This window comes from Garra rufa, chromosome 25 (genome assembly GCF_049309525.1).
Source record: "Garra rufa chromosome 25, GarRuf1.0, whole genome shotgun sequence".
Taxonomy (NCBI): Eukaryota; Metazoa; Chordata; class Actinopteri; order Cypriniformes; family Cyprinidae; genus Garra; species Garra rufa.
The window spans coordinates 3,322,290-3,346,316 of record NC_133385.1 but is presented as its reverse complement, the minus strand read 5'-3'; the positions used below and the strand labels follow the sequence as shown (position 1 = coordinate 3,346,316).

The window sequence follows — 24,027 nt, the reverse complement described above, 5'->3', positions numbered from 1 at the left end:
GAGAGGAATAAAACTGCTAAGTTTGGTGTATGTAAATGCTGCTAAAGTGGAGAAACAAGCTAATTTTGAGAAAACGGCCTATGAAGATGTAAATTAGATCTACAAACACAAATAAAGAGAAATAATAAAATCAAGCAAATGACACATAAACAAACCCCTCTGTACAAACATTAAATATATAGAGAGGAATTAAACTCTAAGTTTTGGTCTATGTAAATGATACCGAAGTGGAGAAAAACTAATTTTGAGAAAACAGCCTTTAAAGATGTGCATTTTAAATTAGATATCCAGACACAAATAAAATAATATATAAAAAAATCAAGCGAATGACACATGAACAAACCCCTCTGTACAAACATTAAATATATAGAGAGGAATTAAACTCTAAGTTTTGGTGTATGTAAATGATACCGAAGTGGAGAAAAACCAATTTTGAGAAAACAGCCTTTAAAGATATGCATTGTAAATTAGATCTACAGATGCAAATAAAATGAAAAAAATAAAAATAAATAAATAACACATGAACAAACCCCTCTGTACAAACATTTGATATATAGAGAGGAATAAAACCCTAAGTTTTGGTTTATGTAAGTGCTGCTAAAGTTAAGGAAAAAACTTTCCAAGATACATATTGGAATTAAAATCTACACACGCAAATAGATAAAGTGTAATAAAATAAAACTTGAATGTGTATTTTAAATGTTTTCTCTCCACTAATTTGAAATAAGACATTATCAGAAGCAAAACAGCCTAAAATCAGAATAATGACCAGTGCATGAAAAAGCAATGCTTTGCCTGTAGTGTCTTAGATTAAAAAAAACGTGATGATGTTCTGCTCACCTTCTCTCTGAAGAACCTGCCATTCCCCAGCGATCCACGAGCTCTGAGAGGCGTACAGGATGGTGTAGTGTGTGACGGACAGGTTGGGCTGATCCGGCTGCTTCCATGACACCAGCGCTGTGTCGTCCTCGATCAGACTCACTCTGACGGAGAGCGGTGGAGATGACGGTGCTGCCGGAAGATTAAAAAAAAAAAAAAAAAAAAAAATCAAGGGCTCAATCTCAAATGTGACCCTGGACCACAAAACCAGTCATAAGGTTAAATTTTACAAAACTGAGATGTATATATAATATGAAAGATCAGAAAATAAGCTTTCTATTGATGTATGGTTTGTTAGGATAGGACAATATTTGGCTGAGATACATCTATTTGAAAATCTGGAATCTGAGGGTGCAAAAAAAATCAAAATCCTGAGAAAATTGCCTTTAAAGTTGTCCAAATTAAGTTCTTAACAATGCATATTACTAATCAAAAATTACATTTTGATACATTTGCAGTAGGAATTTTACAAAAAATCTTCATGGAACATGATCTTTACTTAATTTCCTAATGATTTTTGGCATAAAAGAAAAATCAATAATTTTGACCCATGCCATGTATTTTTGGCTATTGCTACAAATATACCCCAGCGACTTAAGACTGGTTTTGTGCTCCAGGGTCACAAATGAGGTTATGGTGACAGTCTTTTCTGTTTACTACTAAAAATATATCAACACATAATTTGTCCAGTCTGGACTATGATTATTATAGTTAACTAAAACTAAAACAGCATTTACTTGTCTTTAACTAAAATAAAATATAATATATATTAAAAAAAATCAGTTAGTTGCCAAGGCAATATTTCTCGATTCCATCTTGATACTGTATACTAAAATAACTAAAACTATGAATTCATATGACTGCTTGAAATTATTCCACTTACCAATAAACATTAACTGAAATTAAAATGTAAAAAAAAAAAAACTTATTTAATTTCAGCTAGTTGCCAACATTTCTCATTTGTATGTACTAAAATAAATAAAACTAAAATAAGAATCTATAAAAATGATATAAACGTTTTATATAAACAAAAAACACTAATAAAAATGTCAAAACACACAACAAAATTACTAAAACGTTATCTAGAATTATAGTCACAGTCAACTGTTTGGTACTTTGTTTTTACAAACTTATAATATATCAACAAATACAATAATTTATGTAATTTGGTGGAAATGCTAGTCTGAACCAAGGTTATTATGGTTAACTAAAACCATAAAAAAACATTTACTTTACTGGAAATAAAATTAATTTGAACTGAAATGAATTTTTTTTAAAGAATAATTATTTCAGTTACTTTCCAAGGCAACATTTCTAAATTTTAACTTGTACTAAACGTAGTACTTAGTACTAAAAGAAAACTATAAATAAATACATGCATTTCAAAAACAACAAAATAACTACAATTTTAAATTATGCTGACAGTTTTTTCTTTAAGTGTTTGCTGCTTTATTTTTTCAAATGTGTAATATATAAAGAAATAATTTGGTAGAGAAACAATACTAGTCTGCACCAGGGTTATTTTGGTTAAAAATAACAAAAATGCATCTACTTTACTTAAATTAACCCTTGTGCGTTAAAAAAAAAGTTACACATAGGTGCAAAATGTACAAAAATGTCCATGTCCAAAAACTGTCATGAAAATATGATTTATTAATATTTTTTTTCCACTTTGACTGATGTCGATTTTTTAACCAGCATCTGTTGATACCAAACATTCATTAATTTTCTGAACTGTAACCTTTAAATGCTGGTTTGTTTGCATAATGCCACAGGTGTTTTTTATGAAAAAATTAAAAATAGTACTTAATTTCCATATACTAAATGCTAAGCAGATTTTTTTTCTTTGCTTACTAGATTCTTGGGTGTGTCAGTGAAGAACAACAACATTCATTTAGAGGCATTTAGATTTGTTATGTAGTGTTAGATTAAAAAAAAAAAAATTATATGGCAAATTTGAAAAAATGGCACAATCTAGTAGTAAAAAAAGGGTAAAATTGTAAGCCTTGCTGATAGAATGAATGCCTATTAGCAAATATTGCATCATTTTATAGTCAAATGACCCTGGGTTACCCTGTCCTTAAGGTCCTGAGTGTGAATATTTTTTGTACGGAGGGTAGAATTGATTTTTGAAGGAAATAAGGATGAAATATTAAAATGTCAATAAAAATAAACACATGAGCCAAAATGTATGCAGTTGGCATAAACATAGGCACACTTATAACAAAAAAACAAAACTGAAATGGACAAAAATGTCCATAAGGTCGCAGAAGGGTTAAAATAAACTGGAATAAAAAGTAAATATATATTTAAAAAAATGTATTCTCAGTTTCATTTAATTTCACTCAATGTATTAAAATAACTAAAAATGAAAAAAAAAAAAAAAATATATATATATAATAATAATAATAATAATAATATTATATATATATATATATATATATATATATATATATATATATATATACACACACACACACATATATACATACACTAGCGGTCAAAAGTTTGGGGTCAGTAAGAGTAGTAATGTTTTTAAAGGAAGTCTCTTATGCTCATCAGTGCTGCATTTATTTAATCAAAAATATAGAAAAAAAAACTGTAATATTGCGAAATGTTATTACAATATAAAATAATGGTTTCTATTGTACTATACTTTAAAATTTAATTTATTCCTGTGATGCAAAGCTGAATTTTAATCAGCCATTACTTCAGTCTTAAGTGTCACATTATCCTTGAGAAATCATTCTAATATACTGATTTACTATTAGAATGATCTATATTGGATCTATATTGGATTATATATCGCAACAGTTGCCCTGCAAAGTATTTATTTAGAAATTGTGAGATTTTTTCAGGATTCTTTGATGAATAAAAAACTCAAAAGAACAGCTTTTATTCAAAATATAAATATTTTCTAACAATGTAAGTATTTGCTATCACTTTTTATCAATTTAACACACCCGTTGGTGAATAAAAGTATTCATTTCTTTCAAAAAAAAAAGAAGAAGAAAAATTTACTGATCCCAAACTTTTGACCGGTAGTGTATATATGTATATATATTAGGGGTGGGCATAGATTAATTTTTTTAATCTAGATTAAATCTTGGAATTAATCTAGATTAATCTAGATTAAAATGGCTAATTTGAATTCTGATGAAGGCATTCAGAATATGTGTGCTACCTAAATAATGACTAAAAGTAAGTCTTTGAGAATGGATCATAAAGCTCATAAAGCTGTTCTATGATAATTTGTTGATGAAAATAAATTATGTTCAATTAGATGTACTTGTGTTTACTAACTAACAATGAAATTATTTTTTCTACCTATTAGATTGCGGTTTTTTTAACGTCAACACCTACCCAACCCATTACATGTTACACCGTACTTTTATTTTGACAGGTTGCTGTGAAGTTTCTGTGTCATACAGTATGATATGATGCTAGTTTTCTCAAATGAAACGGTAAAAGTGACACTCACAGCAGTTTGGGAGATTGAGTTTATCTGTTCATGTGAGATGAAAATGCCAAAAATTACCGGGAGCGTCACGTGTGTTTCAGTATGCGTGTAGTAAAAGCTCGTCTCCGCAATGCATACATACAGCTAGGCAAACGGAACATATCAGATTCCTATTAAAACGGTCTTTTTGCATTTCAGTTTTCACATACACTAGTCCATATCGCGATTTGAATTAAGTGACTGACCAACATTTGATTTATGAATCCAAAAAACGACGAATTTACGTGGCATTTCGCTATAGTAGATTCGGTTTTTATGAATGGAGGACGACGCGATCCCGTCTGTGTTTTGGCGGAGGAGACTTAAACGCGCGACCATATTCTACAGTCTTCGGTATACATCCGCGTTAAACTATCAAGGTGAAAGTCATCATAGCTTGCGTAGTTTAGACCCAGCTCCCAACCCAAATTTGAGAATAGATTAACGGCGATATTTTTTTTTATCGCACGATAAGAGTTTCACGTTAACGCAGCACGTTAACGCCGATAACGGCCCACCACTAGTATATATATATATATATATATATATATATATATATATATATATATATATATAAATAAATAAAAATGAAACAAAACTTTAAAAATAGTCCAAAACACAAAACAAAATGACTAAAACTTTAAATAATTAAAACAAATTTAAACAAATTTAAATAAAAATAAAAATTAATTTAAAATATTAATAAAACTATAATAGTATCTGAAATGGCCAGTACCTTCCAGTAGAGTCCTCTGATAGACGGTGGCGCTCCAGGGGCTGGATATCTGATCCATATGAAGACGCACTGAAAACTCATAACGGGTGTTTGGCCGGAGACCCGTTACTGTTACGGTTTGCTCAGTCCTAAAGAGAGAGAAAACAAATATGATACCAAATCCACAAGCTAATAAACTACAACTGAGGTCGAGCCAGCACTTACGTTTGGACGTAGCGAACAGTGGAAGCGTCGGACGGACTCACGGGTCCATAGCGGATGGAATAACTGACAGGTTTTCCAGAACTGAATGCAGGACGGCCCCAGCTCAGACTCACCGCCGAGGAGCTGTTAGCTTTAGCCTCGATGTGGTCAGGAGGCGGCAGAGCGGCCAAACGCCGGTTCGGAGCGGCTGAAAGACAGACAGAGACTCTTCATTAAATATTTACACTTTAGTTGCTTAAAATAGTTAAAATTGTCCATCCGTTTTTAATGCTAACAAAGAAAAATTGCCTTAACAAAGTTTGCTTTTCTAGTTAAATATGTGATCCTGGAGTACAAAACTAGTCATCATTTTAGTCATCATTTTAAAGAAGAATGAATAGCTTTCCATTGATGTATGGTTTGTTATGGATCAGACAATATTTGGCTGAGATACAACAATTTGAAAATCTAGAATCTGAGCGTGCAAAAAATCTAAATACTGGGAAAATCGCCTTTAAAGTTGTCCAAATGAAGTTCTTAGCAATGCATAATTACTAGGGCCGGGACTAGATTAAAAAATTTAATCTAATTAATTAGAGGCTTTGTAATTAATTAATCGAAATTAATCGCATTTTAATCGCATGTAAATATTTGACCTGAGAACAGTGAGAATTAAGAATTTTACATGGATTTTTAGTATACCATTGAATAATGACTGAATACATAAGCTTAAGCAACAAAATATTGCTTATTTTTGTTCAACCAAGTCCACCAGACCAGTACAATATTGCCATTAAATGTAGCAAGAGGCACGTTCTTTAACGAGTCTTTCATTCCGAGAACTCAGCTCTTGTGTTTGCTTAATTATGCATTTAAACGTTAATGACCAAACCTATCATTATAAATGTTGCTGCACATGGAATATAACGCGGATAACATTTAAAAAATAGTTTTTATCAGGTTACACACTGATTATTTATCACTCAAACCTCTTTCTCTACCTGTACGTTGGTCGCGCATATCCTCCATGTTTGTAGTTTTTTAACACTTTTTATGCGTGTTTGTAGTTCTAATCGAATCCTCGTTCACGGCGCAGTGTGTTGCGGGCAATATTAGCCGTTAGAGTGCGCATTGATCGTTAAGTAGTAGACCATCCGGGAATCTTTGGAATACTTTTTAAACATACTACGATTTGGGACATACAATACTATTTAGGACGGACGTCTTTGGCTTGTCTGAACGCTAGTTTGTGCTCCAGTATAATCGGTCCGCTTAATCTCATCCAGTGAGAAACGTTCCGCGGTGCAAAACTTAGTGCGATTAAAATGCGTTAAAAAATTTTAACGCGTTATTTTTGTGTAATTAATTAATCTAAATTAACGCGTTAAAGTCCCGGCCCTAATAATTACTAATCAAAAGTTAGGTTTTGATACAAAATATCTCCATGGAACATCATCTTTACTTAATATCCTAATGATTTTTGGAAGAAAAATCGATAATAAAACTGATTTTGTGGTCCAGGGTCTCATATTAATATGCGAATCCCACAGATGATTCAATGCTCAGGTTTTGACATTTACATTCATAAGTTTGTTTTTTGAAGACTTACAAGGACATCCTGGAGTGCTGACGGTTTGATGAGCCTGATAGCCGTCTCCGTTAGCACTGAACGCTAGCAGTTTCACATGGTACTTCACTCTGGGGTCTGCAAAACAAAATAAATCATATTATTAGATAATAAAATAAATTAAGTACCTCATATGTGACCCTGGAGCACAAAACCAGTCTTAAGTCGCTGGGGTATATTTGTAGCAATAGCCAAAAATACATTGTATGGGTCAAAATTATTGATTTTTCTTTTATGTCAAAAATCATTAGGAAATTAAGTAAAGATCATGCTACATTAAGATTTTTTGTAAAATTCCTACTGTAAACCTATCAAAATGTAATTTTTGATTAGTAATATGCATTGTTAAGAACTTAATTTGGACAACTTTAAAGGTGATTTTCTCAGTATTTTGATTTTTTTGCACCCTCAGATTCCAGATTTTCAAATAGATGTATCTCGGCCAAATATTGTCCTATCCTAACAAACTATACATCAATAGAAAGCTTATTTATTGAGCTTTCATATTATATATACATCTCAGTTTTGTAAAATTTAACCTTATGACTGGTTTTGTGGTCCAGGGTCACATATACAGTGCCTTGCAAAATTATTCATTTTTTTCACATTTTGTTGTGTTGCTGCCTTATGTTAAACTACTTTAAATTACTTTTTTCCCCCCACATCAATCTACACTCCCTACTCCATAATGGCAAAGCAAAAAATAGGTTTGTGTTTTATTTTTAATAAATTTGTAAAATTTGCAAATCTGGTTCTTGCTTTGTCATTATTATGGTGTATGGAGTGTAAATTTTACAAATGTATTAAAAATAAAACACTGAAATAAGCACATTGCATAAGTATTCATACCCTTAACTCAGTACATAGTTGAAGCACCTTTACAGCCTCAAGTGTTTTTGGGTCTGATGTGAGCATCTTTGCACATCTGCATTTGGCAATTATCTGCCATTCTCTGCCTCACCTTTTCACCTCTCCATCTCTGTCAGCTTGGACATTTTCTAGAGTCCTAGTTGTTCCAGTCGTCTTCCATTATGGAGAATGCTTCTGTCAACCTTCAATGCAGCAGATTTGTTTCTGAACTCTTCTCTCGATCATCGCCTTAACGCAAGTCTGTCACTGAGCTCTACAGGCAGTTATCTTGGTTTTTGCTCTGATCTGCATTTTCAGCTGTTAGACCTTTTCTGAGAGGTGTGTGCCTTTCTAAATCAGACTCATTCAAATGAATTTGCCACAGTTTAACTCCACTCCAAGTGTAGGAACATCTAGAAGCAATATGAATGCTCCTGAGCTACATTTCCAGTGTCCCAGAAAGGGGTATGAATACTTATGCAACAGGATCTTTTCAGTTTTTTATTTTTAATAAATTTGCACAATGTTAAAAACCTATTTTTTGCTTTGCCATTATGGAGTAGGGAGCGTAGATTGATGTGGGATAAAAAGTAATTTAAAGTAGTTTAACATAAGGCAGCAACATAAAATGTGAAAAAAATGAAGGGGTATGAATAATTTCGCAAGGCACTGTAATCCTATGTAAAATTAGACAAAGAGTCTTAAAGAGTTCACTAAATGACTAACATGAAATGCAAACAGTTTCAAATGGTACCACACTGGGGACACTGGAAAAAGAAATCATAAAAATGTACTTTTTACATAATGGCGTATATAAAGTGGCATAATTTGTAATGTGCAGTGCATCACACAGACAGCAGGTGGAGCTGTGATTCAGCACAGAGAAATCAGCATATATGGGTCATTTAATTTATGCAAATTATGCCTTTGCTGTCTAGCATGTAACAGCAATGTCAAAGCAATGGATATTTCATAAATTCTGCTAAAAAAGTCAGCCATTTATGTTGTAGACTCATGTGAAAGCATGCAAATGTTAATCCAGTGTGTGCATTTTCATCTGGAAGTTGTTTTGGAAAGTGTTGAATCTGAGTTGGTCTTAATGCATGTATTTGGGAAACTTATCTATGGTTTGCATCCGTGGAGTGACTGTTAAGAGCCCCTTTAGGGGTTGAGAGGTCAGAGGTCTGAGGGCACCTTCACAGGCGGCTCTCAGCTGCCGAAATGACCGTCTCCCGGGACGAAAGGTTTATGAGCTGAGGTCTGGGGCCAGACCCAGATAAAACTTCATGCTCAACCAGTTAGGAAAAACAGGCCTTGAGATAACGTTAAATGGTTAGGTCTTTAATTTTTGAGAAAACTAAAACTATGATAATAATAATAATAATAAAAAACATCACTGTTTACCCATTCTGATCTTTTAAATCCATATTCCAGATAATTCCATTGTTTTTAAACCAATAAAAAAATAGAAAAAATAAATATTTCTATCTACTAAATGTGAGAATCCTAATCAAATTAAAATTAAATTAAATTAAAATTAAAAATTAAAATAAATGTATTAATGTAAAATAAATGTTTTAATATTCTAAGAATAAGAATATTCATTTCTCAAAAAAAAAAAAAAAAAAAATTAGAAAGGTAAAACTTATTTATTTATATAGAAATCCTAAACAAATTCCTCACACATTTTCTTGACAATAAAATTAAGATTTGTTTCTCATTTTAAAAATTAGACATTTTTTAAGAAAAATTAAAAATGTATTTATTTCAAAGTTAAAACCTAGATAGGTAAAACATTTCTATCTATATGTAAATCATAATCAAATTACTTAGTAATTTGTTTTAAGTAAATTAGGTAGATTAAGATTTACTTGATTTACTTACTAAAAAAATTAGAAAACGTATTTATTTCCCAGGTAAAATTTAGAAAAGCTAGTTAAATCACTCAAATTTTCTTAATATTTTTTTTTTTTCAAATATTTAAAATAATTTTTAATTAATTTGTTAAGTAAGTTAAGTGAATTAAGATTTTTTTTATATTAAAAAAATATCCCATCTAAGAAACTTCTAAGAAAATTTAAAAATTAATTTCAAGGTAAAGCATATTTATCTTTATAAGCATATTTATCTGACTGTAAATCCTAATCAAAAGACTTTTAATCATTTTCTTTAAATTAATTAATTAATAATTAAAATATTTAGAAATGTTCTAATATTCTAAGAAAGTTTGAAATGTTAAAAATGCTAGATAAATTACTCAAATCAAATCAAGTTTTAAGTGAATTAAGATATATTTTCTATTTTCAAAACTAGATGTTTTCTAAGAGAATTAGAACATATTTGTTTCCCAGCTAAAACTACAAAAGGTCAAATGTTCTATATAAAAATAATATCTTAATCTTTTTTTTTTTTTTATCCATTGTCTAAGAAACTTAGAAAATTAGAAAATGTATTTATTTCCCCAAGAAAAATTTAGAAAAGCTAGTTAAATCACTCAAATTTTCTTAATATATATATTTTTTTTTCAAATATTTCAAATAATTTTTAATTAATTTGTTTTAAGTAAATTAAGTGAATTAAGATTTTTTTAATATTAAAAAAATATCCCATCTAAGAAACTAAGAAAATTAAAAAATGAATTTATTTCAAGGTAAAGCATATTTATCTTTATAAGCATATTTATCGGACTGTAAATCCTAATCAAAAGACTTTTAAAAATTTTCTTTAAATTAATTAATTAATAATTAAAATATTTAGAAATGTTCTAATATTCTAAGAAAGTTTGAAATGTTAAAAATGCTAGATAAATTGCTCAAATCAAATCAAGTTTTAAGTGAGTTAAGATATATTTTCTATTTTCAAAACTAGATGTTTTCTAAGAGAATTAGAACATATTTATTTCCCAGCTAAAACTAGAAAAGGTCAAATGTTCTATATAAAAATCTTATCTTAATCATTTTTTTTTTTTAAATCCATTGTCTAAGAAACTTAGAAAATTAGAAAATGTATTTATTTCCCAGGTAAAATTTAGAAAAGCTAGTTAAATCACTCAAATTTTCTTAATATATATATTTTTTTCAAATATTTCAAATAATTTTTAATTAATTTGTTTTAAGTAAATTAAGTGAATTAAGATTTTTTTTTATATATATTAAAAAATATCCCATCTAAGAAACTTTTAAGAAAAATTAAAAATTAATTTATTTCAAGGTAAAGCATATTTATATTTATAAGCATATTTATCGGACTGTAAATCCTAATCAAAAGACTTTTAATAATTTTCTTTAAATTAATTAATTAATAATTAAAAATATTTAGAAATGTTCTAATATTCTAAGAAAGTTTGAAATGTTAAAAATGCTAGATAAATTACTCAAATCAAATCAAGTTTTAAGTGAATTAAGATAAATTTTCTATTTTAAAAACTAGATGTTTTCTAAGAGAATTAAACATATTTGTTTCCCAGCTAAAACTACAAAAGGTCAAATGTTCTATATAAAAATAATATCTTAATCTTTTTTTTTTTTTATCCATTGTCTAAGAAACTTAGAAAATTAGAAAATGTATTTATTTCCCCAAGAAAAATTTAGAAAAGCTAGTTAAATCACTCAAATTTTCTTAATATATATATATTTTTTTCAAATATTTCAAATAATTTTTAATTAATTTGTTTTAAGTAAATTAAGTGAATTAAGATTTTTTTTATATAAAAAAAAGTATCCCATCTAAGAAACTAAGAAAATTAAAAAAATGAATTTATTTCAAGGTAAAGCATATTTATCTTTATAAGCATATTTATCTGACTGTAAATCCTAATCAAAAGACTTTTAAAAAATTTCTTTAAATGAATTAATTAATAATTAAAATATTTAGAAATGTTCTAATATTCTAAGAAAGTTTGAAATGTTAAAAATGCTAGATAAATTACTCAAATCAAATCAAGTTAAGTGAATTAAGATATATTTTTTTTATATATTTTAAAAACTAGATGTTTTCTAAGAGAATTAGAACATATTTATTTCCCAGCTAAAACTAGAAAAGGTCAAATGTTCTATATAAAAATCTTGTTTAAAAAACTTAGAAAATTAGAAAATGTATTTCCCAATACAAGTTTGAAAGGCAAAGCATATCTATAAAACTGGAAATCCTAATCAAATTACTTCTAATAATTTTCTTTAAAAAAAAAGTTTTAGGATTTATCTCCCATCAAATATTAGTCTAACCGCAGGCTAACCCTAATCAGTTTGACTGGTTTCACTCCATCAGCAGATTAAACTCAAATTTGCATCAAGTTCTTTGGTCTTGGGTCACTTCTGCCCAGTTCAGACCAATCCCAGAATCCTTTGTTGGCTGTAAGTGTCCAGCTGTAGGGTTGACGGGGGAGGGTCGCTCTCACGGGCCTCTGGCCGACCTTAAACCCAAACACAATAGACGGCCATGGAGAATGATGGGAAAGCTAGAAGGAGACATCTGGGCTGTGACCCTTGACACTGAGGGGAAACTGCGTGACACGTACAAAGCCGCGGATGCGGTGGACAGGGCGACCGTGCATAAGTGCCAACAGAAGAAGGCCAATTATTGATCAGCAAATCTCAATCTGGCCAGGGACAATCAGATCCACAATGACCACAAACACAAACATGGGACAGATGCTGAAAGAAACTGTGGAATATTTCCTTGTCCAGTTTTACATTTCAGGAGATTTTTATTGGTGCTACATTACTTTTTTTATCCTAGTGTAAAATGAAAAATACGTGGGTTGATTTCTCATTTAAGATTAAATCGCATATTTATAGTTGTCTTAAGCAGCTAATTCAGACTAGAAACTGTGGAAGTCTGATTTGTGAGACATAAACGAGAAATTGAGTTATAAACTTGCAATTCTGAGAAAAGTTTTATTGGCTTGATAAACTTGCATTTTTGAGAAGAAAAGTCAGAATTTTCAGATATAAAGTCAATTGTTGGAAGTTTTTTTTAAGATATAACGTTACAATTGCCATAGAATACGTCAGAGTTATTAAGATATAATAAGATATAAACTCCTAATTCTAAGGAAAGTTTTATTTGCTTGATATAAACTCGCAAATATGAAAAAAAAATCTGACAAAAAAAAAAGTCTGAATTTTAAGAAATTAAGTCACAATTCAGATAAAAAAGTTAGAATTATAAGATAGAAACTTGTAATTCTAAGAAAAGTTTTGTTTGCTTGATATAGACGCACAATTATGAGAAAAAAGACAGAATTTAAACATAACACAATAGCGATAAAAAAGTCAGATTTGCGAGACATAACTAGCAATATATGTCAGAATTTTAAGATATAAAGTCAAAATTGCGATACAAAAGCCTGAATTATAACATATAAACTTGTAATTCTAAGAAAAGTTTTATTTGCTTGATATAAACTCACAATTCTAAGTCAGAATTTTATTACATAAATCTGAAATTGCGATAAAAAGTTAGAATTATAAGATAAATTAGTAATTCTGAGAAAAGTTTTATCGGCTTGATAAACTTGCATTTTTGAGAAGAAAAGTCAGAATTTTCAGATATAAAGTCAATTGTTGGAAGTTTTTTTTAAGATATAACGTTACAATTGCCGTAGAATAAGTCAGAGTTATTAAGATATAATAAGATATAAACTCCTAATTCTAAGGAAAGTTTTATTTGCTTGATATAAACTCGCAAATATGAAAAAAAATCTGACTAAAAAAAAAAAAAGTCTGAATTTTAAGAAATAAAGTCACAATTCGGATAAAAAAAAGTCAGAATTATAAAGCCTGAATTATAACATACAAACTTGTAATTCTAAGAAAAGTTTTATTTGCTTGATATAAACTCACAATTCTGAGAAGTCAGAATTTTAAGATATAAAGTTGAAATTGCGATAAAAAAATCCAAATTATAAGACACAGATTTGTAATTCTAAGAAAAGTTTTATTTGATTGATTTAAACTCGCAAATATGAAAAAAAAATCTGACTAAAAAAAAAAAGTCTGAATTTTAAGAAATAAAGTCACAATTCGGATAAAAAAGTTAGAATTATAAGATATAAACTTGTAATTCTAAGAAAAGTTTTATTTGCTTGATATAAACTCACAATTCTGAGAAGAAAAGTCAGAATTAAGATTGTTGGTAAAAAAAAAAAAAAAAGGTCAGAATTTTAAGATATAAAGTTGAAAATGTGATAAAAAAGTCCAAATTATAAGACACAGATTTTTAATTCTAAGAAAAGTTTTATTTGATTGATTTAAACTCGCAATTCTGAGAAGAAAAGTCAGAATTTTATTATATAAATCTGAAATTGCGATAAAAAGTTAGAATTATAAGATAAACTCGTAATTCTAAGAAAAGTTTTATTTGCTTGATATAAACTCACAATTCTGAGAAGAAAATTCATAATTAAGATTGTTGGTAAAAAAAAAAAGGTCAGAATTTTAAGATATAAAGTCACAATTGCCATAAAAAAGTCAGGATTATAAGATAAAAACTCTTCATTCAAAGAAAAGTTTTATTAGCTTGATATAAAATCGCAAATATGAAAAAAAAAATCTGACTAAAAAAATATACGTCAGAATTGTAAGATATAAAGTCAAAATTGCGATACAAAAGCCTGAATTATAACATATAAACTTGTAATTCTAAGAAAAGTTTTATTAGCTTCATATAAACTCGCAATTCTGAGCAGTCAGAATTTTAGGATATGAAATTGCGCTAAAAAAATTCTTAGAAATACAGATTTTCTCTGTGCCTAATATAAATAAAACGTAAAAACACAAAGAGAAAAATCACTCACTGCTTTTGAATGAAGGACGTTTGTAGTTTTAATAAGAAACAAAGCATGTTTAACTATTACAGTGAAGACATTGTTTTATTTTACATTCAAATAATCACATTCAATTTCTGTAGTATTGTTAGACTACTTTAGACTTGCATAAAAGTATTCAGTTTTTTTAAAGCACTATTTTTTTTGTATCTTTTTTCTGGCTGTATTGCTATCTTTAAATTAATCACTATGTAAAGTTTTGGAGCCTGTCATAATCGTTTAAATAATCGTGATTATGATTGTTTGCCAAAATCGAGCAGCCCTAGAAAAAAGTTTTATCTACTTTTTTAACTTGCATTTCTGAGAAGAAAATTCAGAATTGAGAGATATACACTTACAATTCTGAAAAAAAAAAAAAAGTTTTAATTCCACGATATAAACTTGCAAGTGTGGGGCAAAAAAGTCAGAACTGTCCGTCTTGTATTTCTGATTCGGTGATGGAAATAAGCTTCCATAGGAATGAACTGCTGACGTTCCTAAGTGTTTTTGTTATTGGTGGTTGCAGGCTGTTTAAGTGAGAGGTGAATGTGTGTCACTCACTGAGTCCTGTGATGGAGCGCTGGTGGTCATGTGGGGTCAGCTGGAGAACCGAGTCCTCTGATTGGCCGTCTGGGTGGAAAGACAGCTTGTATCCCTGGAGGACAGCGTCGCTGGGAGCTGGATGCCAGCGGACCGTCACTGAGGTGCAGTTCAGAGGTTCAAGCTCAAGGTTTGGGGCAGGAGGCACTGAGGGAACAAACAGACACATTAAATCAACAACAGATAAAAATGCAGTATATTTGTACATTTTCTGAGGAAAAATATTTGGAAACGTCAGAATTTTGATATAAATGAAAAAAGTCCAAATTGTAAGATGTAAACTCAATTCTAAGAAGAAATGTCAGAATGTTGAAAATATTAACTTAAGTTGCCATAAAAAAGTCAGAATTATAAAATAAACTTGTAATTGTAGTAAATTAGTTTTATTTGCTTGATATAAACTCTGAGAAGAAAAGTATGAATTTTAAGACAAAGTCGCAATGATATAAAGTCAAAATCACAATAAAATGTTATAATTATAAGATATGAAATCGTTAAATTTGCTTGATATAAACTCACTATTATGAGCAGAAAGGTTAAATGAACTGTAAGATATAAAGTCGCAATTGATGGAAAAAAGTCAGATTGTGCGATTCAATTCTGAGAAGAAAAGTCAAATTTCTAAAATATAAACTCACAGTTGTGATAAAAAAAAGTCATGATTAGAAATACAGTAAATTTGTACATTTTCTGAGGAAAAATTATTGTAAATGTCAGAATTTTAAGATATAAAGTCACAATTGTTGGAAAAAGGTCAGAACTGTGAGATATAAATTAGCAACTGTTGGAAAAAAAGTCCAAATTGTAAGATATAAACTCAATTCTGAGAAGAAAAATTTTGAATTTTAAAATATAAACATATAAATATAAAAAAAATTAGAATTATAAGATATAAACTCGTAATTCACCTTAAATCAACTACAGATAGAAATACAGTATATTTGTACATTTTCTGAGGAAAAATGGTTGGAAACATCAGAATTTTAAGATGTAAAGTCACAATTGTTGGAAAAAAAAGTCAGAGTTTTAAAATATAAAGTTGTGATAAAGTCAGAATTATAAGATTTAAACTCGTAATTCACATTAAATTAACTACAGATATAAATACAGTATATTTGTACATTTTCTGATGAAACATGGTTGGAAACATCAGAATTTTAAGATGTAAAGTCGCAAGTGTTGGAAAAAAGTCAGAATTGTAAGATATAAATCAATTCTGAGAAGAAAAGTCTGATTTTTAAATATAAACTCACAGTTGTAATAATTTTTTTTAAATTATAAGATATAAACTCGTAATTCACATTAAATCAACTACGTCAGAATTTTAAGATGTAAAGTCGCAATTGTTTGAAAAAAAGTCAGAATTGTGAGATATAAACTCAATTCTGAGAAGAAAAATCTGAATTTTAAGATTTGTGATAAAGTCTGAATTATAAGATATAAACTCGTAATTCTAAGGAAAGTTTTATTTGCTTGATATAACTCACAATTATGAGAAACTAAAAATTTTACCATAACACACAATAGCAATAAAAAAGTCTGATTTGCGAGACATAACTAGCAATTGTAAGAAAAAATTTGAGTGACTAATAAACTTTGAGTTTATAAACTTGCAATTGTAAGAAAAAATGTATTTGTGTGATATAAACTTGCATTTCTGAGAAAAGTCTGAATTTTTCGAAATTTCGAAATTGCAATACAAAAGCCTGAATTATAAGTTATAAACTTGTAATTCTAAGAAAAGTTTTATTTGCTTGATTTAAACTTGCAATTCTGAGAAAAAAATTCTGAATTTAAAGATATAAAGTCACCATTGCCATAAAAAAGTCAGAATTGTAAGATGTAAACTCTTTTTCAAAGAAAAGTTATTTGTTTGATATAAACTTGCAATTCTGAAAAACAAAAGTCAGAATTTTAAGACATAAACTCGACATTGCGATAAAAAAGTCAGAATTATAAGATAAAAACTTGTAATTCTAAGAAAAATTTTATTAGCCTGGTATAAACTCACAATTCTGAGCAGAAAAGTCTGAATTTTAAGATATAAAGTTACAATTGTTGAAAAAAAGACAGAATTGTAAGATATCAGAATTATAAGATAAACTTGTAATTTTAAGTTAAGTTGAAAAGTTTTTATTTGCTTGATATAAACTCTGAGAAGAAAATTCTGAGAAGAACAGTTAGAATTTTAGGATATAAAGTCGCAATTGTTAGAAAAAACATCAGAATTTTATGATATAAAGTAAAATTGCAATAAAAAAGTTAAGAATTATAAGATAAACTTGTACTTCTAAGAAAAGTTTTATTTGCTTGGTATAAAATTCTGGGAAGAAAAAAATCTGAATTTTAAGATAACCTGCAATTGCGATAAAAAAGATATAAACTCGTAATTCTAAGAAAAGTTTTATTTTATATTCATATTAATTTTCCAGGTTTACTGCTTAAAAGAATAAAACATTACAATTCAGCGAGAAACACATCAGATTTACTTTTTTTAACTGCTTACAGTTCTGCTACACTATCTAATGAAGTGAGAAACCGCTTTATCGCTGTGTGTCCAGATAGGAAAACATGTAGGATCTGAATCAATAAAGTAACAATGCTTAGGGCAGAACAATCAAGGATGTATAAAAGCATCAGTATCGACACAACATCTCAACTAGAGACATTCCACCATCGATTCAAGTGGGCTTTAATTATTAAGGCTTTGATGAGTTCCTTGTAAGTTCCTTCCAACCACTCAAACTCAAACAAAGTTACGGCCAAATTCAATCCCAAATCTATCTCTGTTTTCAACCAGACAAGTTCAAGATGAGTTTGTCTAAATAAACATAACAGAAAGATCCGGTAAAGCAAATATCCATCAGAAAAGGCTGAAAGAGAAAATAAAGGCCATTTCTGAAACAGGTCTATTCTTTGGGCTGCCTGGAGCGATCCCTTTATGACCCGAAACTGAGCCGTCCCTCAGTGCCTAACTGACAGCCGGGGTCAAGGGTCATCGAGTAACAAACGGAAGGCCGGAACAAAGCCAAGTCCTGAAAGCCAAAGGCATCTGTCACGGTCTGAGCTGCCCACTTCAGCGGCTTACGGAGATTGTCGGACCTTTTCTGAAAGCTGCGTTAAATAAAACTCAATTTCATCTGAAGAAAATGAGAGCGGTGAGTTGACCGTGCAGAACTCGCTGACAAAACGCCAAGTTGTTTTGGCTGGTTGCTAGGATGTTGCTATTCTGGATTTGTTACATTTGCTACATTCTTAAAAATAAAGTGTTCTTTGCTTCGATGGTTCCAAGCAGAACTTTTAACAGTTATGGAAAACTTTTCATTCTATTAAAAGGTTCTTTATAGTTCAGATTTTTAAAATGTTCTTCAAACTAATAAAAAAAAAGACATAAATTCTTAAATTCTTATAACTCTTTTCCTGTCACTGATAACATTTTCTGTAATCTGTTACACAATGCTTTTCACTCTTCCAGATTCAAAAGCAAGCGAAGATGCGTAAACCAGAAGATGTGGAAAGAATTTGTACGGAGCCCCACACACGATGTGGACAAAAATTTAATTACTACAAATTGAGCATTCATTCCCTTGATTTAGTAAAACATGGCCACATTGTACAAATAAATTCCCTCATTTTGACAAATGAAAACTAGAGAATTTAGTAGTTCAACATGGCTGGGAGCGAAGGAAACAAATTAGTACAACGTGGCAGTAATTTACTAACAAGAGAATGAATTAGTATGAATTGGCTGAGATTTACTAAAATGGGGAACAAAGTAGTACTACGTGGCCACAGCTTATTAAAACAAGGAAGCAAATTAGTGTGATGTGACCATGATTTACTAAAACAAGGGAACAAATTGGTAGGACGTACACATGATTTAATTAATAAATGAAACAAATTAGTACGTATAGCAATGATTTACTAAAACGAGAAAAGAAATTAGTATGAACTGGTTGCGATTTACTAAAATATGAAAACAAATTAGCACAAATTGGCCACAATTTACTAAAATTAGGCAATAAATTAGTAGCGTGGCCACGATTTACTAAAACGAGAAAAGAAATTAGTATGAATTGGCTGTGATTTAATAAAATGAGGAAACAAATTAAAAGGAATTGGCCATGATTTACTAAAACAAGGAAGCAAATTAGTATGAATTGGCTGTGATTTATTAAAATGGGAAAAAAAAAAATTACGAATTGGTCATGAGTCACTAAAAAATGAAAACGAAATGGTACGAATTAGCCACCAGTTGCTAAACGAGGAAACAAATTAGTAGAAATTGGCTGTGATTTATTAAAATATGGAAGCAAATTAGTAAGAATTGGCCATGATTTGGAAACAAGTTAGTATGAATTGGCTGTGATTTACTTAAATATGGACACTAATTGGCCACGATTTACTAAAATAAGGAAAAAAAAAATAATTACGAATTGGTCATGAGTCACTAAAAAAATGAAAACGATATAGTACGAATTAGCCACCAGTTGCTAAACGAGGAAACAAATTAGTAGAAATTGGCTGCGATTTATTAAAATATGGAAGCAAATTAGTAAGAATTGGCCATGATTTGGAAACAAGTTAGTATGAATTGGCTGTGATTTACTTAAATATGGACACTAATTGGCCACGATTTACTAAAATAAGGAAAAAAAAAATAATTACGAATTGGTCATGAGTCACTAAAAAAATGAAAACGAAATAGTACGAATTAGCCACCAGTTGCTAAACGAGGAAACAAATTAGTAGAAATTGGCTGCGATTTACTAAAATATGAAAACAAATTAGCACAAATTGGCCACAATTTACTAAAATTAGGGAATAAATTAGTACAGTGTGGCCACGATTTACTAAAACGAGGAAAGAAATTAGTGTGAATTGGCTGCGATTTACTCAAACGAGGAAAGAAATTAGTACAAATTGGCTGCGATTTACTAAAATATGGAAACAAATTAATACGAATTGGCCATGATTTACTAAAACAAGGAAACAAATTAGTATGAATTGGCCATGATTTGGAAACAAGTTAGTATGAATTGGCTGTGATTTACTTAAATATGGACACTAATTGGCCACGATTTACTAAAATAAGAAAAAAAAAATTACGAATTGGTCATGAGTCACTAAAAAATGAAAACGAAATAGTACGAATTAGCCACCAGTTGCTAAACAAGGATACAAATTAGTAGAAATTGGCTGCGATTTACTAAAATATGAAAACAAATTAGCACAAATTGGCCACAATTTACTAAAATTAGGGAATAAATTAGTACAGTGTGGCCACGATTTACTAAAACGAGGAAAGGAGTTAGTATGAATTGGCTGTGATTTACTAAAATGAGGAAACAAATTAGTATGAATTGGTTGCGATTTACTAAAATATGAAAACAAATTAGCACAAATTGGCCACAATTTACTAAAATTAGGGAATAAATTAGTAGTGTGGCCACGATTTACTAAAACGAGAAAAGAAATTAGTATGAATTGGTTGCGATTTACTAAAATAAGGAAACAAATTAGTGTGAATTGGCTGCGATTTACTCAAATATGGAAACAAATTAGTATGAATTGGCCATGATTTACTAAAACGAGGAAAGAAATTAGTACAAATTGGCTGCGATTGACTAAAATATGGAAACAAATTAAAAGGAATTGGCCATGATTTACTAAAACAAGGAAGCAAATTAGTATGAATTGGCTGCGATTTACTTCAATATGGACACTAATTGGCCACGATTTACTAAAATTAGGAAAAAAAAAAATTATGAATTGGTCATGAGTCACTAAAAAATGAAAACGAAATAGTACGAATTAGCCACCAGTTGCTAAACAAGGATACAAATTAGTAGAAATTGGCTGCGATTTACTAAAATATGAAAACAAATTAGCACAAATTGGCCACAATTTACTAAAATTAGGGAATAAATTAGTACAGTGTGGCCACGATTTACTAAAACGAGGAAAGAAATTAGTGTGAATTGGCTGTGATTTACTAAAATGAGGAAACAAATTAGTATGAATTGGTTGCGATTTACTAAAATATGAAAACAAATTAGCACAAATTGGCCACAATTTACTAAAATTAGGGAATAAATTAGTAGTGTGGCCACGATTTACTAAAACGAGAAAAGAAATTAGTATGAATTGGTTGCGATTTACTAAAATAAGGAAACAAATTAGTGTGAATTGGCTGCGATTTACTCAAATATGGAAACAAATTAGTATGAATTGGCCATGATTTACTAAAACGAGGAAAGAAATTAGTACAAATTGGCTGCGATTGACTAAAATATGGAAACAAATTAAAAGGAATTGGCCATGATTTACTAAAACAAGGAAGCAAATTAGTATGAATTGGCTGCGATTTACTTCAATATGGACACTAATTGGCCACGATTTACTAAAATTAGGAAAAAAAAAAATTATGAATTGGTCATGAGTCACTAAAAAATGAAAACGAAATAGTACGAATTAGCCACCAGTTGCTAAACAAGGATACAAATTAGTAGAAATTGGCTGCGATTTACTAAAATATGAAAACAAATTAGCACAAATTGGCCACAATTTACTAAAATTAGGGAATAAATTAGTACAGTGTGGCCACGATTTACTAAAACGAGGAAAGAAATTAGTGTGAATTGGCTGCGATTTACTAAAATATGAAAACAAATTAGCACAAATTGGCCACAATTTACTAAAATTAGGGAATAAATTAGTACAGTGTGGCCACGATTTACTAAAACGAGGAAAGGAGTTAGTATGAATTGGCTGTGATTTAATAAAATGAGGAAACAAATTAGTGTGAATTGGCTGCGATTTACTCAAATATGGAAACAAATTAGCACAAATTGGCCACAATTTACTAAAATTAGGGAATAAATTAGTAGTGTGGCCACGATTTACTAAAACGAGAAAAGAAATTAGTATGAATTGGCCACGATTTACTAAAACGAGAAAAGAAATTAGTATGAATTGGCCACGATTTACTAAAACGAGAAAAGAAATTAGTATGAATTGGTTGCGATTTACTAAAATATGAAAACAAATTAGCACAAATTGGCCACAATTTACTAAAATTAGGGAATAAATTAGTACAGTGTGGCCACGATTTACTAAAACGAGGAAAGGAGTTAGTATGAATTGGCTGTGATTTAATAAAATGAGGAAACAAATTAGTGTGAATTGGCTGCGATTTACTCAAATATGGAAACAAATTAGTATGAATTGGCTGTGATTTACTAAAACGAGGAAAGAAATTAGTACAAATTGGCTGCGATTTACTAAAATATGGAAACAAATTAAAAGGAATTGGCCATGATTTACTAAAACAAGGAAGCAAATTAGTATGAATTGGCTGTGATTTATTAAAATGGGAAAAAAAAAAATTACGAATTGGTCATGAGTCACTAAAAAATGAAAACGAAATAGTACGAATTAGCCACCAGTTGCTAAACGAGGAAACAAATTAGTAGAAATTGGCTGCGATTTACTAAAATATGAAAACAAATTAGCACAAATTGGCCACAATTTACTAAAATTAGGGAATAAATTAGTACAGTGTGGCCACGATTTACTAAAACGAGGAAAGGAGTTAGTATGAATTGGCTGTGATTTAATAAAATGAGGAAACAAATTAGTGTGAATTGGCCATGATTTGGAAACAAGTTAGTATGAATTGGCTGTGATTTACTTAAATATGGACACTAATTGGCCACGATTTACAAAAATAAGGGAAAAAAAATTACGAATTGGTCATGAGTCACTAAAAAATGAAAACGAAGTAGTACGAATTAGCCACCAGTTGCTAAACAAGGATACAAATTAGTAGAAATTGGCTGCGATTTACTAAAATATGAAAACAAATTAGCACAAATTGGCCACAATTTACTAAAATTAGGGAATAAATTAGTACAGTGTGGCCACGATTTACTAAAACGAGGAAAGGAGTTAGTATGAATTGGCTGTGATTTAATAAAATGAGGAAACAAATTAGTATGAATTGGCCACCATTTACTCAAACGAGGAAAGAAATTAGTACAAATTGGCTGCGATTTACTAAAATATGGAAACAAATTAATACGAATTGGCCATGATTTACTAAAATATGGAAACAAATGAGTATGAATTGGCCATGATTTGGAAACAAGTTAGTATGAATTGGCCACGATTTACTAAAATAAGGGGGAAAAAAAATTATGAATTGGTCATGAGTCACTAAAAAATGAAAACGAAATAGTACGAATTAGCCACCAGTTGCTAAACAAGGATACAAATTAGTAGAAATTGGCTGCGATTTACTAAAATATGAAAACAAATTAGCACACTAAAATTAGGGAATAAATTAGTACAGTGTGGCCACGATTTACTAAAACGAGGAAAGGAGTTAGTATGAATTGGCTGTGATTTACTAAAATGAGGAAACAAATTAGTACTACATGGCCATGATTTACCAAAATGAGGGAATTAATTAGTACAAAATAGTTCTACATGGCCACCATTTACTAAAACGAGGGAATTAACTATTATGATTTTGGCTGCAATTTACTAAAACAAGAGTACAAATTAGTACGACATGGCTGCAGTTTACTAAAGGTAAAGGAAGGTAAGGAATTAGTGCAGGTAAATGAATTAATAAGTAATAAAAACAATTTCATAATTAATTTACATCTGAGCAAACTAATGTAATCACAAAAAATTCGTCATTATTTAAATCAAAACAGCCTAATGTTACAGAGAAAAATGTTGGCAGCCATCAAGAGATTTATGACTGCGCAAGCAGTTGATGGACTTAAAAATAACGCTCTGGCTGGAAAAGAGTTAAGAACACTTTCAAAAATAAATGAAGA

The 24,027-nt window shown here is 29.8% G+C and overlaps 1 protein-coding gene across 1 annotated transcript in view; it reads right to left on the bottom strand.

The window, feature by feature from the left end:
- LOC141301026 (protogenin B-like) overlaps positions 1 to 24,027 on the bottom strand; it is a 69,568-nt gene that overhangs the window by 19,049 nt on the left and 26,492 nt on the right. Inside the window, exons 10-14 of the mRNA XM_073831280.1 lie at positions 15,140 to 15,325; positions 6,907 to 7,002; positions 5,319 to 5,505; positions 5,115 to 5,242; positions 841 to 1,011 (exon numbers count right to left, since the gene is read on the bottom strand). Of these exons, the coding sequence (XP_073687381.1) occupies positions 841 to 1,011; positions 5,115 to 5,242; positions 5,319 to 5,505; positions 6,907 to 7,002; positions 15,140 to 15,325 (768 nt within the window). The remainder of the gene's footprint in view (positions 1 to 840; positions 1,012 to 5,114; positions 5,243 to 5,318; positions 5,506 to 6,906; positions 7,003 to 15,139; positions 15,326 to 24,027) is intronic.